General features: G+C 38.9%; 1 protein-coding gene across 1 annotated transcript in view; it reads left to right on the plus strand.

Annotated features, from left to right (window-relative positions):
• The window catches only part of Atp7a (ATPase copper transporting alpha), a 117,167-nt gene that overhangs the window by 73,011 nt on the left and 27,443 nt on the right, over positions 1 to 16,713 (plus strand). The window contains 13 exon segments of the mRNA XM_028886391.2: positions 166 to 655; positions 1,159 to 1,884; positions 2,834 to 3,013; positions 4,906 to 5,069; positions 8,127 to 8,288; positions 9,544 to 9,620; positions 10,048 to 10,273; positions 11,587 to 11,608; positions 11,611 to 11,819; positions 13,086 to 13,177; positions 15,026 to 15,153; positions 16,163 to 16,317; positions 16,528 to 16,662. Coding sequence (XP_028742224.1) covers positions 166 to 655; positions 1,159 to 1,884; positions 2,834 to 3,013; positions 4,906 to 5,069; positions 8,127 to 8,288; positions 9,544 to 9,620; positions 10,048 to 10,273; positions 11,587 to 11,608; positions 11,611 to 11,819; positions 13,086 to 13,177; positions 15,026 to 15,153; positions 16,163 to 16,317; positions 16,528 to 16,662 — 2,766 coding nt within the window.

The raw sequence follows: 16,713 nt of genomic DNA on the forward strand, positions 1-16,713 counted from the left end.
TAGACCAGGCTGGCCTTGAATTCACAGAGATCCTCCTGCCTCTGCCTCCCAAGTGCTGGGATTAAAGGCCAGTGCCACCACTGCCCATTCTTGATTCCTATGATATTCTTAATTCCTATGTCAAATAATTGAGCTAAACTAACTTCTGAAATTTCTTTCCAAAAGGTTTCACTAGAAGAAAAAAGTGCAACTATTATTTTTGATCCTAAACTTCAGACTCCAAAGGCCCTCCAAGAAGCTATCGATGACATGGGCTTTGATGCTCTTCTCCACAATGCCAACCCTCTCCCAGTTTTAACCAATACTGTGTTTCTGACTGTTACTGCTCCACTGGCTCTACCATGGGATCATATCCAAAGCACATTGCTCAAGACCAAGGGTGTGACTGGCGTTAAGATTTCCCCTCAGCAAAGAACTGCAGTCGTAACCATAATCCCTTCTATAGTGAGTGCCAGTCAGATCGTGGAGCTGGTCCCAGACCTCAGTTTAGACGTGGGAACTCAGGAGAAGAAGTCAGGAGCTTGTGAAGAGCACAGCGTGCCTCAGGCAGGGGAAGTCATGCTGAAGATGAAAGTGGAAGGGATGACCTGCCATTCGTGCACTAGCACCATTGAAGGCAAAGTGGGCAAGCTGCAAGGGGTTCAGCGAATTAAAGGTAATTGATCTGGTGTCATCTTTTTGCTTGTTTTGTGAAGCTGTTTTGTGTTTTGATCCTTAAACTTTTTGCTTTCTTCCCAAGCATGCGTTTAGAATCCGTGGGCCTGCAATTGCTTTCTGCTTCATGGAAGTTGGAGATGTAGCGTATTCCCAGGATTAATGTTAGTGAAGTTAATGACTATAATGAAAGGTTATGAGAGTCTTGAACTTTAGTTTAGTAGAAAAGGCAGCTGCAGTAGCAATTTGGAGTTGAGCTCCCTGAACAGCCTGCCTGGGGTGTTCTTTACCCCCAATGTATTTCTATTGGAGTGATGCAGAAATGTGGAGCCATAGGAGCAGTGGTCATGTCTTTTTCTTGTTTCCAGTGTATGCCAATCCCATTTTCTGAAAAGCACTAAAGTATCTAAGAGAAAGCATTGAGAAGAATGAGAGAGAAACAGCGATTGACTCTGAAGTGGCCCAGGAATAACTAAGTTAAATATGTTTCTGTTTATTACTTAGTGTCCCTAGACAACCAAGAAGCTACTATTGTTTATCAACCTCATCTGATCACAGCAGAGGAAATAAAGAAGCAGATTGAAGCTGTGGGCTTCCCAGCCTTCATAAAAAAGCAGCCCAAGTACCTCAAATTAGGAGCCATTGATGTTGAGCGCCTGAAGAACACAACGGTCAGATCCCCAGAAGGATCACAGCAAAAGAGCCCATCATATCCCAGTGATTCAACAGCCACATTCATCATAGAGGGCATGCATTGTAAATCATGTGTGTCAAATATCGAAAGTGCTTTATCTACACTCCAGTATGTAAGCAGTATAGTCGTTTCTTTAGAGAATAGGTCAGCCATTGTAAAGTACAATGCAAGCTCAGTCACTCCAGAAATGCTGAGAAAAGCAATAGAGGCCGTTTCACCAGGGCAATACAGAGTTAGTATTGCAAATGAAGTTGAAAGTACCGCCAGCTCTCCCTCCAGCTCATCTCTTCAGAAGATGCCTTTGAACATAGTTAGCCAGCCTCTGACCCAAGAAACTGTGATCAACATTAATGGCATGACTTGTAATTCTTGTGTGCAGTCTATAGAGGGTGTCATATCAAAAAAGCCAGGTGTAAAATCCATCCATGTTTCCCTCGCAAATAGTACCGGGACTGTTGAATATGATCCTCTACTAACCTCTCCACAAACCTTGCGAGAAGCAATTGAAGACATGGGATTTGAGGCACTCTTGCCAGGTAATCATCATTTTTCTTTGATATCCCTAATGTTTTTGTATTCCTATTTTGTTTCTTCATTTGGCTTTTAGCAACAAAAAATTATTCACAGTCACTGAAATTCTACCTTTTTTTGAGATAGGGTTTTACTATGTAGCCCTTGCTGGTGTGAAACTCATTATATCGACCTAACTGCCCTTGAACTCAAAGAGATGCACCTGTCTCTACCTCCTTAATGCTGGGATTAAGGGCATGCACCACCACACCAAGCTGAAATTCCACTTTTTATAAATGAGTCCTATGGCATTAGTCACCAGTGTGTATAAAAATGCCTAAGGATATCATGAGCCTAAAAACTTAAAGGCAAACCAAACATGGTAGTTTCTATCTGTATGTGATACACTGTACAAAAAAACCATGTGAGCAGCTTGGAGAGATGGCTCAATAACAGTGTATTGTTATAATTTTCTGGTTTATTATCAGTTGTTAAACCCTTACTGTGCCTCATTTGTAAATTAATCTTTATCACATATATATGTGTATACAGACACATCATAGGGATAGTATTATTGATAGTTTCATGCACCCCCTGAAAAGTATCTCCCACAGATAAAGGAGGATCCTTTAATATCACTGTGCAAGTTGTCAGCATGATAATGCCAGCTAAATACAAGCTTAAGAACTGTCCACTAACTGATTATTCTCTACTTGGGGTTGGGGTTGGAGATAATGGCTAGAAGAGTCTGATGTAACTAAAGTTTTATATACTCACTTGGGTCAGATTTTCTTGGGACCTGGGTGGGCAGTAACAAAATTCAAAGTCAATGTATTTGTTGAGGGCTTTTAGGACTTTACTGCTCTTAAAGAAATGGGTTAGCAGGCCTGGAAATGTGAATTGTGGTATGTGACAAGGTGGCAGCCAGAGAATAATTAATACCACAAATGAAAAGAAACTTTCCTTTTCCAACAGACACGAACGAGCCATTGGTAGTGATAGCTCAGCCCTCATTGGAAACACCACTTTTGCCCTCAACTAATGAGCCAGATAGTGTGATGACACCAGTTCATAGCAAGTGTTACATACAGGTCTCCGGAATGACTTGTGCTTCTTGTGTAGCAAACATTGAAAGGAATTTAAGACGAGAAGAAGGTAAGATGCTTTTGAGTGTTGTTTTATGTACTTATTTCCAAATTCTTTCCCATTTGTATTTTGTGGTCATGCTTATAATTCTTCCCAAGACTTCATAAAGAAAATCCTCAATGCACAGAACAACCCTGAATTTCTGGTAGTTTTTGTTAATGTTATTTCATTTATCTTATGGTCATGTTTTAGTGCCAATGAAATTTACTGAAAACTTTATAGCTAAAAGAAGTACTTAGCATTACTATTTTGAACCATGGCTATAATGGACTATGAGAAACTACATTTTTTGTTAAAGCTTTCTTCTTAAAAGTGATAATGAATAAGAGTTAGATATTATCTTACACATATAAAGCACCAGAGCCAAACTGTATTCATGTAGAATTATATTGTCTCTTCTAACAAATTGATCTCTGATCTCCCTTGTGGTAAGAAGTCCAAGTTGCTTAGTATCGTGTATTTTTACTTCATGTTACAGAATCTTCGAAAATCAACACCACAGTTTTTCTTCAGTCACTCAGATGTTTTAGCTCAAATTTATATTCATATTTATAGACATTTCAGTATAGCATAGTAGCTTAGTTAACCATATAGATATGTGATTATTATGTTTAATGAGACCAAAGTCTTAATGTTTGGTGCTTCAGCTGCCCTAACTAACCCTAGGTGTCCTGATAGATGTTACTTACAAGGGCTGGCTGGATAAGGAAGTGAGGATTAATGTGGCAAGCAATTATCCTGACAATTGAGGAAATAATTTCATCTTTTATAATAAGACCAGAAGATTATTTTTTGGGAGATGTAAGACATACATCTTTGGTTCATTGTGCATTATTCATTTCAGCCCCCACTTTTCCTGACTGGATATGCAGTCAAGGCTTTGTTTGATTTATTAAAAAGGAAAAGAGTGGCAGAGGCAGACAGCTCTCTGTGAATTTGAGATCAGCCTGGTCTGCATAGCCAGTTCCAGGACAGCAAGGACGACATAGTGAGATCCTGTTTCAAAAAAGAAAAGGAAGGGAAGGAGGGAGGGAGTGAATAAATGAATGTTGACAAGCAAATGAATGCAGAGGAAGTTTGGACAGTTCCTATTTGAGAAGCATTACAGAAATCTTTTCATGAGACAATGTCAATGCCAGTTATAATTGTCTGCTCAGGGCCTCATGAAAGCTAAATCTATGCTGTTTCTAAGGAGATTTTGGAGGTTCATATCTAAATATTTGTACACAAAGTACTAGGGTGTTTGGGATTTGCTTCCACATAATCTGGATAGAGGACTGGGAGTAGAATCAGTAATAGTATAGATAAACAAGACCCAGTTGTTGTAGCCCCTGTGCTCCTGGCCATCTGGGAGACTGGGGCAGGAAGATAGCTTGTGTCTAGGAATTTTATGTCAGCCTGAGCAACAGCAAGATTCTGTCTCTAAAAAAGATAAAACAAAATAAAAGGATGAGACAGGTGTAGTGGTGGATGTCTTTAACCCTAGCACTTGGGACACTGAGGCAGGTAGGTTTCTGTGAGTTCTAATTCAAGGCCAGCCTGGTCTACAGAGCAGGTTCCAGGCCAGTTAGGGCTGCATAGTGAGACCCTTCCTTGAACAAAAACAAGTGAGCCAAGTGTTATTGATAATTGTTTAAGCTCAGTGAAGGTATATCATATTGCTCTCCCCTTTACACATATACAATTAAAACTTTGTATAATAAGTTTAAGGAACTAAGGCTACCTTTAAAAACAGTTTTAAATTGTTTGGGTTTAAGACTTGTATGGAAAGTTGAGTAGTAAATTTCTGCAAATTTTCCTTTAGTACTTCTGCAGTTAACTAAAAATATGAGAAGTAGTTATAACATCATTCTTTTTGTAAAACTTATTACCTGCATTGTTTTTCTTATCAATCTTCCCAGGAATATATTCTGTACTTGTGGCCCTGATGGCTGGCAAAGCAGAAGTAAGATATAACCCAGCTGTCATCCAACCCCCAGTGATAGCAGAGTTTATCCGAGAGCTTGGATTTGGAGCCACGGTGATAGAAGATGCTGAAGAAGGGGATGGCATTTTGGAACTTGTTGTAAGTAGGAACTGTTGTATGATTAATAGACTTCTGTCGGGAACTTGGAGCAGCTTTCAGAGAAAAACTGTGTAGGTTTTTCCAACTAAAAACTTGGAAAGTAGGGCATATAATGAAAATGGAGGAAACTAGAAGATAGAAGGCTATGATTTAATGGCAATCTTCAGGCATGGAATAGAATCATTCTTTTTTAAAAACCAAAAATGGGGGTGGGAGCTGTCAAGATGGCTCAGCCAGTAGGGTGTTTGCCAATAAGTCTGATGAGCAGAGGTTAGTGTTTGTGACCTACACGGTGAAAGGCGAGAACTGACTCTGCAAAGCCATCCTCGAACACCGTATGGAAATACATGCGTGAAAACAGTGGGTGTGGGTGTGTATACTCATTATCTCAGTATTGGGAGGCAGAGACAGGAGGATTCCTGGGAGTTTGAGGTCAGCCTGGACTACATAGTGAAACACTGCCTTAAGGAAAGGGAAATGAAAGAAAAAGGTAAACTAACTTTGTACCAAAGTAACTCTAGTGTAAAGGAAAAGACTGAGCCTGATGGGTTTTAAAAAAAAACAAAATAAACAAGGGGCTGGAGAGATGGCTCAGAGGTTAAGAGCACCGACTGCTCTTCCAGAGGTCCTGAGTTTAATTCCCAGCAACCACATGGTGGCTTACAACCATCTGTAATGAGATCTGGCACCCTCTTCTGTATAGATAATAAATAAATAAACAAATAATTCAAAAAAAAGAAACTGAAAAAAAAAAACCAAAAAAACAAGAGAACACAAAAAGTTGGATAGAGAAGGGGGTGTGGATGTAGAAAGAGTTGTGGCGAGGGTGATATGATCAAAATACTTGTATGAAATTCTCAAAGAACTAATGAATTAAATAAAAATAAAAATTGTAAAACACAAGCAAAGTATATTTATTTTATTGAAAATAAAGTTCTTTTCCTACAGTATATTCTGATCATGGTTTGTCCCTCCCCACATCTCCTCCAGATCCTCCCCAACTTCCAAGTAGAAAAGAGACAAGCAGATAGAGAAGACCAACAAGAATCAGACAAAATGGATGAACTAGCAAAAAAGAAACTAGTAAAGAGCATGAGAAAGGCATGCACGTGGATACACACACACAGACAAACCCATAAAAACACAAAATCAGAAGCCATAATATACTAGAAAAAGATAAGGAAGGTTAAAAAGAGAGTCTAAACAAAGCAATATGAGACAACTAATCTCCAAAACCACTTTTGACTTTGTTTTGTGTTGGCCATCTACTGTGGGGCATAGGGCCTGCACTTAAGGGAGTTTGGCTACACAGAGACTCTTGAAGAAACTAATTTTTCCTTTACCAATGGGTGTTAATTGGAAATAACTTCTTGGTTATGCTTCCCCTAAATAAGGAAACCATTCCTCGCTAAGGAATGTTCCCAAGAAGGAGGCTTTTTGCACTCATTCCGGTCATCTGGTCAGGGCAGACATTCTTGCAGGGGCTATTTCCAGGAACCACCTGACAGGTGAAATGATAACAGTTCTCTGGAAAGGAGGCTCTGAATGAACTCTTTGTTCTGTGATGTCCAGTGGCTACACTGTTGTTTTTCTTCATGGTTGTGGGCCCCTAGTTCCCTCCCACAGATGGAGAGGAAGAGAAGAGAATGCAACAGATTGTAATGCCACACAACTCGCTGTTTTTATCAAAATTCCTCTGATTTGGTTTTAAAATAAATGCTTCCTGCATATCTACAAGTTGAAAAACAAATTGGTTAAGACAGTTAAAAATTTTTCTTGTTTTTATGGAAGAATTTTAGAGGTATTTACTTAACTTTTTACTTACTTAAAATAGTTTTATTTGTACAGATGTGTGTGTGTTTCTGTATATATTCACATGTGTGCAGGTACCTGCAGGAGGCCAGAAGAGGATGTCAGATTCCTTGGAGCTGGCATTACAGGCAGTGTGTCAACCCACTTGGGTCCTCTGTAACACCAGCAAGTGTTCTCAACTACTGAGACATCTCTCTAGCCCTTATTCACTTAGAAGTTTTTAATTGGTCTGGTCAGATGGCTTAGCAGTTAAGAACACTGGCTGTTCTTCTAGAGGACCCAGGTTTAAACCTCAGCACCTACATAGAGGCTCACAACCATCTATAACTCCAGTCCCAGGGTATTTCACACCCTCTTCTGGATTGCAAGGGCACCATACAAACATGTGCTACAAAGACATATATGTAGATAAAACACACCCATGCACATAACATAATTTTTAAAAGTTTTATTTGTATTTGTGTGTGTGTGTGTGTGTGTGTGTGTGTGTGTGTGTGTATGCATGCTTAAATATATGTCATATGTATTAGGGTGCCCTTGGAAGCCAGAAAAGGTGAGTTTTGTGTTCAGCTAGAGATGCTGCCTCAGTAATCCCAGTCAATAAAATAGAGTAATTAAGTAAGATACTCAACTTCAACCTCTAGCCTCTACACATATGTATGCACGTAGACACACAACTTCCCACACATGAACACATATACATGCACACCATATATGTATACAACAAAAATAGAATTCTTTTTTTTCCCCTGAGACAGGGTTTCTCTGTGTAGCTTTGAGAGCCTTTCCTTGAACTCACTCTGTAGCCCAGGCTGGTCTCGAACTCACGGAGATTCACCTGCCTCTGCCTCCCGAGTGCTGGGATTAAAGGCGTGTGCCACCACTGCCCAGCTAAAAAATAGAATTCTTTATTAAATTTTTATCAAGATAAGATATAACTCACATACTGTATAATCCACTCATTAAAGATGTACAACTCCATGGCTCTTAGTATATGTGTAGCATAGTACAGTTATCTTTAGAACCAATTCTCGATCTTTTTCATTACCCCTGAGAATATATCAGAGCTGGCAGTCCCTCATAAAAACAGAATTCTAATGATCATATCAAAAGTACACTAAGTACACAGGTAAAACCTTGTAAGACAATCCTGTGTTATGATAGTCCTTTTAGCTAGAAGTATTAACTCTGTTTTAATCGAAGAAAAGAGGTATTTTCAGTAACAAAGGTTTTGTTTTTAAACAGGTGAGAGGAATGACATGTGCCTCCTGTGTCCATAAAATTGAGTCTACTCTCACAAAACACAAAGGAATCTTCTACTGCTCTGTGGCCTTGGCAACCAACAAAGCACATGTTAAATATGATCCGGAAATTATTGGTCCCAGAGATATAATCCATACCATTGAAGTAAGTACCATGACTTTGCTTTTCTGTCTTACTTTTACTGTCAACTACTTCCTGGCATCACATCTGGTTTACATTAGAGACAATGAAAAGTCTCTAACCACTTTGACTCTTCCACATAAGAACATTAGTGTAAGTGTGTCTGTTTTTGTTTCCCTCCACCAATGACCTTCGTCAGGGAAATTTACAAAGGTACGTTTGCACTATTAAATCGTGAGCAGACTTAAGCTGAAACGAACAGAGTATTTAGGAAAAGGATATAAAGTGTAATTTATTAGGAAAATCCAAGCTAATCACCATGAAATTAAAGCATCATGCCAGATGTGTTATGGCTTGTTAAAGCAAAGCAGAACAAAATAAAACAAAACCACTTCCAAGTTAAAGTAAAAGTTAAAATGCCAAACCTCTTCTTTGTGCTAAGTTCATCCTGTGTTCCTCAGTGTGTCTTAATTAGTAATAGTATAGGTGCAAAGTTTCCGTGTGCTATGCAATTGGTGTTCTGATGACTGAAGGCATACGAGAGTTGAGTGAATACCCGGTCCATTTAGGCTGCATTACCGTTGACATCTGTGAAGCTGCCGTTACTGAGTACCTACCGTAACCACCCTCAGCAGGTACTCAGTAGTGCTGCCAGGCTTCAGTTCTGAATTCTCACATCAGGGCTGCCATCTTATTTCAGAAGTAAAGCAACTTGAGAAGTTATTTGTTGGTCCTGATCACTCTGCCTCGAGAGCTCGCATATGCTCTTTTCACCATGTTCCCCTGCTAACAGCTTGAAGATGGCAGCTGTCTCCCTAGCAGTTGAAAACATGGTGTCTGTAACTGTGTGTGTGTGTGTGTGTGCATCTTACTTTGCTGTAGTTATCTGTTTATACTTAGTTGGACTGGGGAAAAGGATTTTTTCATGTTCTTTTTATGGTGGAAGAAGAATGAAAACTGCAGGCAAGGCCTTGGTCAATGTATGTAATATAATGCTAGCTTTTGTGCAGTGCCAGTGAAAACCTCTACTGTACGTGAGTTAAATTGCTAGTTTGAGAGCAGCACAATAGACAGCAGCTGAAATCAATGAGCTATTAATTTCTTTGCAAAATTAGAAACCAAAGCAGTCAAGGGCAGAAAACTCTGGACAGCTTCATGTTTCTAGTCTCCAGAATGACTTTTACTCAGGAATTGAACTGAATTGTTTTATGTGATAACAGCATGGTTTAGAGTATCTCTGCATTGAGTGAAATGACATTTTTCTTATAAATTTTCTTAGAGCTTAGGTTTTGAAGCTTCTTTGGTCAAGAAAGATCGGTCAGCCAGTCACTTAGATCATAAACGAGAAATAACACAGTAAGTACTTTGGTATTGTCAATAAAAAGCATTTCAATTCCTTTTAGAAATTTAACAACCTGTTAGCATGTCAATTTTTACTCTAGCATTTTTTAAGATTTACTTTAAAAAAATTATGTATATGTGTATGTGTGAATGTATGCCACATATATGCAGGAGCCTGCGGAGGCCAGAACAGGGCATTGGATCTGCTGGTATGGGAGTTATAGGTGCTTGTGAGCTGACATGGGTGCTGGGAACTGAACTTGTGTCCTCTGCAAGAGCAGTAGGAGCTCTAACTGCTGAGCCGTTGCTGCAACCCCCATGATACCATTATTACACTGGGTGAGATGGTTACAATCTGGCTTTCTCTATAGTACATAGAATATTTAACTTTTAGGTACTCACGAAAATGTGTTTTTTCTTTTAAAAATGTTTCCCATATAAGATGGAGAAGGTCTTTCCTTGTGAGCCTGTTTTTCTGTATCCCTGTAATGGGGCTGATGATATATATGATGGTTATGGATCACCACCTTGCAACTCTTCACCATAATCAGAGTATGAGTAATGAAGAAATGATCAAGATTCATTCTTCTATGTTCCTGGAGCGTCAGATCCTGCCAGGATTGTCCATTATGAATTTGCTGTCCCTTTTACTGTGTCTACCTGTACAGGCAAGTAACATATTAGCAAGTATATTTGTTAATAAAGAAAAAAATAACCAAAATGTGGTAGGCACTGTTATATTCCATTGTTAAATAGATAACAGCTAGAAGTCTGATCATTTTATAATGGTTACTTTATGAATACTTAAAGTAGCTAATATATTCCATTTAATCCCTGAGAATATTATTTCAAAAAGTAGAGAAAAAGAGTTTGATTTTTGCCGGGCGGTGGTGGCGCATGCCTTTAGTCCCAGCACCTGGGAGGCAGAGGCAGGTGGATCTCTGAGTTTGAGGCCAGCCTGGTCTACAGAGTGAGATCCAGGAAAGGCTCAAAGCTACACACAAAAACCCTGTCTCGAAAAACAAAAAAAAAAAAAAAGTTTAATTTTTTTTTTAAAACTGGGTATTCCTGTCTGCTGTCATATATAATTTTATATTTCTTTCTGATTCTTTAGTTATTTACTTTCTATACTTTTCTACCCTTGTTTTGAGATAATTTTTTGCTGTAAAAAGTTTCACTTCTATTTAATAAGATTTTTCCCTTTATTTGATCTCCATTAATGGTTTAAAGTGAGGGCCGAGGGTGTAGTTCAGTAGTAGATTAATAGTCTAGTATACTGAGAGCTCCGGGCTCAATCTCAGCACCACCAAAAAACCAAAAATAAAACAAAAGGTAGTAAATAGTACTAGCAACTAATTAATGCCAAGTGCACTAATGAAAGAAGCTCTACTGTTACACTTCTCAACAGAACCCATGGCTTGTGATTGACTCTTGGAAAGGGGCTAAGTTTTATATATTTAAAAATGTATATATATATATGTGTGTGTGTGTGTGTGTATGTATAAGTATATATATATATATATATGTATATATGACTGTATACTGATAATGATAGTTGACTTGTTTTAGAACTTAGCATCACTCACAAGAAGAATGCCATAGCCATCTGACCTTCTTTATGGTATGAAGTATCCTCTGGATCATAGAGATGTCCCTTCCTGTCTTGCACAGCAATTTGAAGCCCTTGTTCTGCACATAACTCTGCTCTAGCTCAAAATCTCCCCCTTACAGTCAGATGTAGTGGTGCGTGCCTGTAATCCTAGGAGTTAGGAAACAGAGGCAGGAGGATCTTGTCAAGTTCAAGGCCAGCCTGAGATACCTATGAAGCTCTATAACAACAACAAACTGCTCTTAGTGTTTATGGATTGGTTAAAAGGCAACGGATGCAAACACTGATATCTTATTATGCTAAGTTTATTTAGGTATACATATGCATTTCAATGTCTAAAGAAATCCAGTAATTATCACTCTTCTCTTACAGTTCTGTGGAGGCTGGTACTTCTACATCAGGCTTACAAAGCACTGAAGCATAAGACAGCAAATATGGATGTGCTGATTGTGCTGGCAACCACCATTGCATTTGCCTACTCGCTGGTTATTCTTCTGGTCGCAATGTATGAGAGAGCCAGAGTGAACCCTATTACCTTCTTTGATACACCTCCTATGCTGTTTGTGTTTATTGCCCTAGGTCGATGGCTGGAACATATAGCAAAGGTAAAGTAAGAAAGGTTACATTTGTTAAAATATTGGATCAATGGCCTTAATATTTTCTAGACCATTTATTAGAAATATGTATTGATTTATGTAATTAACCATTTTAGTTTTAACAGTATCTTCAGGAAACATATCAAATTTAAATTACTGCCGAGGATAATATACCCATGGTACTTTATGAGAGACATTTGAGAAGTACTTATGTGTTATATCAGATTATTAATTGAGAACTGATTTGGCCATGTGGCTTGAAACTGTTGTCAAAGGCCATCCATGCTCCCATGCTGTGATGAAAGTCAGTTTCTAATCCTGTTCCATGTAACTTTATGTTAGCAGAGTAGAAAGCACTGTACAGGTTTTTCCCTGACTACAGTCTAGACAATCACGTGCTATTTCTGTCAAGTCACTGTGCTCTCATTTACTAAACCATTCTAGTTTTCTTCTCAATTTCTTTTCCAAATTTTTGTTTTAGATAGTCCTCCACTGAACATATTCATGTCTAATAGTCATCTCCTCTGAGCTGAGTGCCTTAGGAGCAATTAGAAAGGATATGACGGCTGTCTTAAATGGCATATATCTTTTCATGGTGTCATGCTATAAACTGTGGGAAATTTTGCCAGTGAGGGTCTGTCAGCAAAGTAGTTTTAATATGGCGTCCTCAGCATTGCATTCTAACTAAATCCTTGCTAAGTTAGTAGATGTTGAATAGAATTACAAGGTGGCTTTAGTTTGAGTTTCTGGATGAACATTTTCCTATATGTTGAGTATTTATATTCCTTCTTGAATGATCTGCCTACTCATTTGCTTTGCTCATGTATGAATTAGATTCCTGATATTTTTCTAATAGATCGTATTTCTTCATAAATTATGCTTGGTACTTTTAAAATGCTCTTTATATTAGTATTTCAATATAAATGTTTTTCTCATCATATGTTTTTCTTAAGCTGACGTTTGAGTGAATGTTTAAGATTATATCTTTAAGGTTTAAATATTTTCTTTCTTAGCATCATTATTTTTTTTTTTTTGGTTTTTTCGAGACAGGGTTTCTCTGTGTAGCTTTGCGCCTTTCCTGGAGCTGGTATGTCGAACTCACAGAGATAGTGCTGGATTAAAGGCGTGCCATGTTCTTTATATTAGTATTTCAATATAAATGTTTTTCTCATCATATGTTTTTCTTAAGCTGACGTTTGAGTGAATGTTTAAGATTATATCTTTAAGGTTTAAATATTTTCTTTCTTAGCATCATTATTGTGTTTTAATTTATAGGGCAAAACCTCAGAAGCTCTTGCAAAGCTAATTTCACTCCAAGCAACAGAAGCAACTATTGTAACTCTTAACTCTGAAAATCTCCTCCTTAGGTATTTATCTTCATTTCCTTTTATAACTTGTTTGAAACATTTTATTACATTGATTTTATTGTGGTGAGTACACACATGCAAAGGCACTTATGTGGAGGTCAGAGGACAGCCTGTGGGAGTTTCCTCCTCCCATATGGGTGCTGGGGATAGCACTCAGGCTCTTAGGCTTGGCAGCAAGCTCTCTTACCTGCTGAGCCAGCTTACTGACTCTCTTTTGTAACTTCTTATGAGCTCTATCCAGAAGTAAGGAATATCATAACCCCACATAATCTGCCTCTCAGATTTAGCAATTATCCCTATCTTATCATACTTTATTTCATCTAGCTTTTTCAACTTTCTGTTGGTGAAATAGGAAGTAAATATCACAGGGTTTCTCTGTGAAACAGTCCTGGCTGTCCTGGTAGACCAGGCTGTCTTCAAACTCACAGAGATCCACCTGCCTCTGCCTCCTGAATGCTGGGATTAAAGGCGTGTGCCACCACCACCATCTTTAAGCTTTCTAGTTTTATTGGAGGAGCAGGACCTGAGGGTTCCCACAGGCTGAGCAGAGCTCCACCGTTGAGCTGTGTCTGGTGCCCAGACTTTCCTAGTTCTTGCTAGCCCTCGTCTCAGATGCCCCATTGGGAACCTGTAGGCCCCCAAGCCTTATAAGCTTACCTTTGGGGTGAAGGGTCTCAGTTTCCCCCATTTCCACTCTCTTAAATACAGCATCTCCCCACCTCTTCTTTCTTTGTTTTTTCAAATAATTTATTTAAATTTATTTTATGTGTATTGGTTGGAAGGTGTCAGATTCCCTGGAACTGGAATTACAGACAGTTGTTAACTGCCATGTGGGTGGTGGGAATTGAACTCAGGACCTCTGGAAGAGCAACCAGTGCCCTTAACCACTAAGCCAACTCTCCAGCCCTTCCCACCTCTTATCTGGGGTTTCCCTTTTCACAGTTTCAGTTACCTGAGATCAAACACACTCCAGAAATATTACATGGAAACTTCCAGAAGTAAACAATTCATTCATTTATTGATTTATTTATTTTTATGTGCATTGGTGTTTTGCTTGCGTGTATGTCTGTGTGAGGGTGTCAGGGTTACAGATAGTTGTAAGCTGCCATGTGGGTGCTGGGAATTGAACCTGGGTCCTCTTGAAGAACAGTCAGTTCTCTCAACCCCTGAGCCATCTCTCCAGCCAAGATCATGGCTTTGGAAGTATATGGGCCAATCTCTTACCGTCCTCATCTTTTAACATAAGGTCTTGCTTTGTGGCTCCAGAATTTTGCTGGTGTTAGGAAGAAACTACTTGAGGTCCTTAAGTATGCCAAGCAAGTACTCTGCCACTGTGTACTTACTTTATTTTTTTCCCTTAGTGATTCCTCCTTTGACTAAAGGAGGAGGAAGGAAGAAAGGAATGAAGGAGCTGTCTATTTAAAAAGAAACATAAGATACCTGATGGCAATTATGTATAATTACTAAGGGTCTCATGTAACACAGGGTGATCTTGAATTCACTGTATATAGCCCAGGATAACTTTGATGATCCTCCTGCCTCCACTTCCCAAGTGCTGAGATTACTGATGTATGCTACCATGCTTGACTATGGCATTATTTTTTAAGCTTTCCCATATTCAGTGATTATTGAATAAATATTTAGAGTATCTGCTTAGGGCCAAGACTTTGTTCATTACTAATAGTGAGTAAAACTAATAGATAGTTGTTGCGAGCATAAATGTTGGTCCTAGGTTCTGGTGGTAGGAATTATGGAGCTATAAGCTTGGCATGATCTCCAGATGTGTGTGTGTGTAGGTTAGACTAAGAAGCAGATGCCATGACACTTTTTATGTTAACTCATGTACAGTGAAGAACAAGTGGATGTGGAACTTGTACAGCGTGGAGATATAATTAAGGTGGTTCCAGGAGGCAAGTTTCCAGTGGATGGCCGTGTTATTGAAGGACATTCTATGGTAGATGAGTCCCTCATCACAGGTATGTTCTGTCAGAGGATCGTGACATGAAAGTCAGCAGACACTAAAGGAGAACCAATGAATATATAAATCATGAGCAAAGAATATCAGCTCTTTAAAGACTGCCTTCAGTTCTCTAGGGTTTAACTATGTTTTTAGGTATGTTGTTGAAGGCTAAGCATTGAAGATTCTTTTTTTTAAAGATTTATTGATTTTTATTTATGCGTATGTGTTTGGCCTGCCAGTGCTCCTAACTGTTGAACCATTGCCCAAGCACCCACGCTGAAGATTCTAAATTACTAGAATGCACAAAAACAAAGTTATTCAGTGCCTTGTAGAACCAGGTTGATTGGCAAATTTCCCAGGGCAGATAAATATTCTATTTTCCTGCCTTAGCAGTTGATGTAGTCAAAGCTAGACCAGAGCACCAAGTTTTCCACATCAGGGCAGCTTGAAGAAAGCAGGACTGGAAGATGTTTAGAAATCTTGGCTAGCAGAGTGGATCAGAATCAAAATAACAGCTCTCCCACCTCTGGCAGTCCTAACAGAGGCTCAGTTTATTTATTAATTCTGGACTCTGTTTCACAGTGGTCTGCTATGGCCAGTTTGGATGAGAAATTGTTAGTTCTATGTCCTGGGCTATAGAGTATGATGTAGTGATACTGACCCTGGTCTCCTAGGCAGTAGTAGCGCACCCTACTCCTTCCCCACACTGTTACAAAGAAAAACACGCTCCCCCATTTCCAAATGCTCTTTGAGAACTTCTGATCTAGGAGTAGAGAGAAGCTTCTAAAGTATCTGTCAAACAAAAGCTAACATCGTAAGCTTTTCCAGTTCAAAGTCTAGATCCCTGTGTTTGGCCTAAAACTGAGGTGAGAAAAAGGAAGGGCAATTTTACCTTTGCAAGTGTCCAGATTCTAGTTTGAGAAGAATGTCTTTTCTAGGTATTTGTTGATAGTGAATGCATAACCCTATGTTCCAAGAGGATAGTAATCATTTTTGTCTCTGATTTTTTTTTCCTCTTCCTTCAGGGGAGGCGATGCCTGTGGCTAAGAAACCTGGCAGCACAGTGATCGCAGGTTCCATTAACCAGAATGGATCCCTCCTTATCCGAGCAACCCATGTGGGAGCAGACACCACCCTTTCTCAAATTGTCAAACTTGTGGAGGAAGCACAAACATCAAAGGTAACCTAGCCCCCTAGGAAAAGCAGAAGGTGTATTCTTTAAAGCTTGCTAGTACGGGTCTTGATGTGTATTTTCTTCTGATCTACTTGCATTCATGTGGAGTTTATTAAAATATTTCTGTCTATGATAACTACCAAATATATTCTGTATTCCATGTGAGAACAAAGACTTCAAGACACTCATTATTATTATTATTATTCTAAATTCTAGGCTCCTATCCAGCAGTTTGCAGACCAACTCAGTGGCTACTTTGTTCCTTTTATTGTCTTCGTTTCCATTGCTACCCTCTTGGTGTGGATTATAATTGGATTTCAAAATTTTGAAATTGTGGAAGCCTACTTTCCTGTAAGTGACTTACAGCAATTCTTGACTATGTGCAAAACACTTTGTGAGTCT

The sequence above is a fragment of the Peromyscus leucopus genome, chromosome X (assembly GCF_004664715.2).
Source record: "Peromyscus leucopus breed LL Stock chromosome X, UCI_PerLeu_2.1, whole genome shotgun sequence".
Lineage (NCBI taxonomy): Eukaryota > Metazoa > Chordata > Mammalia > Rodentia > Cricetidae > Peromyscus > Peromyscus leucopus.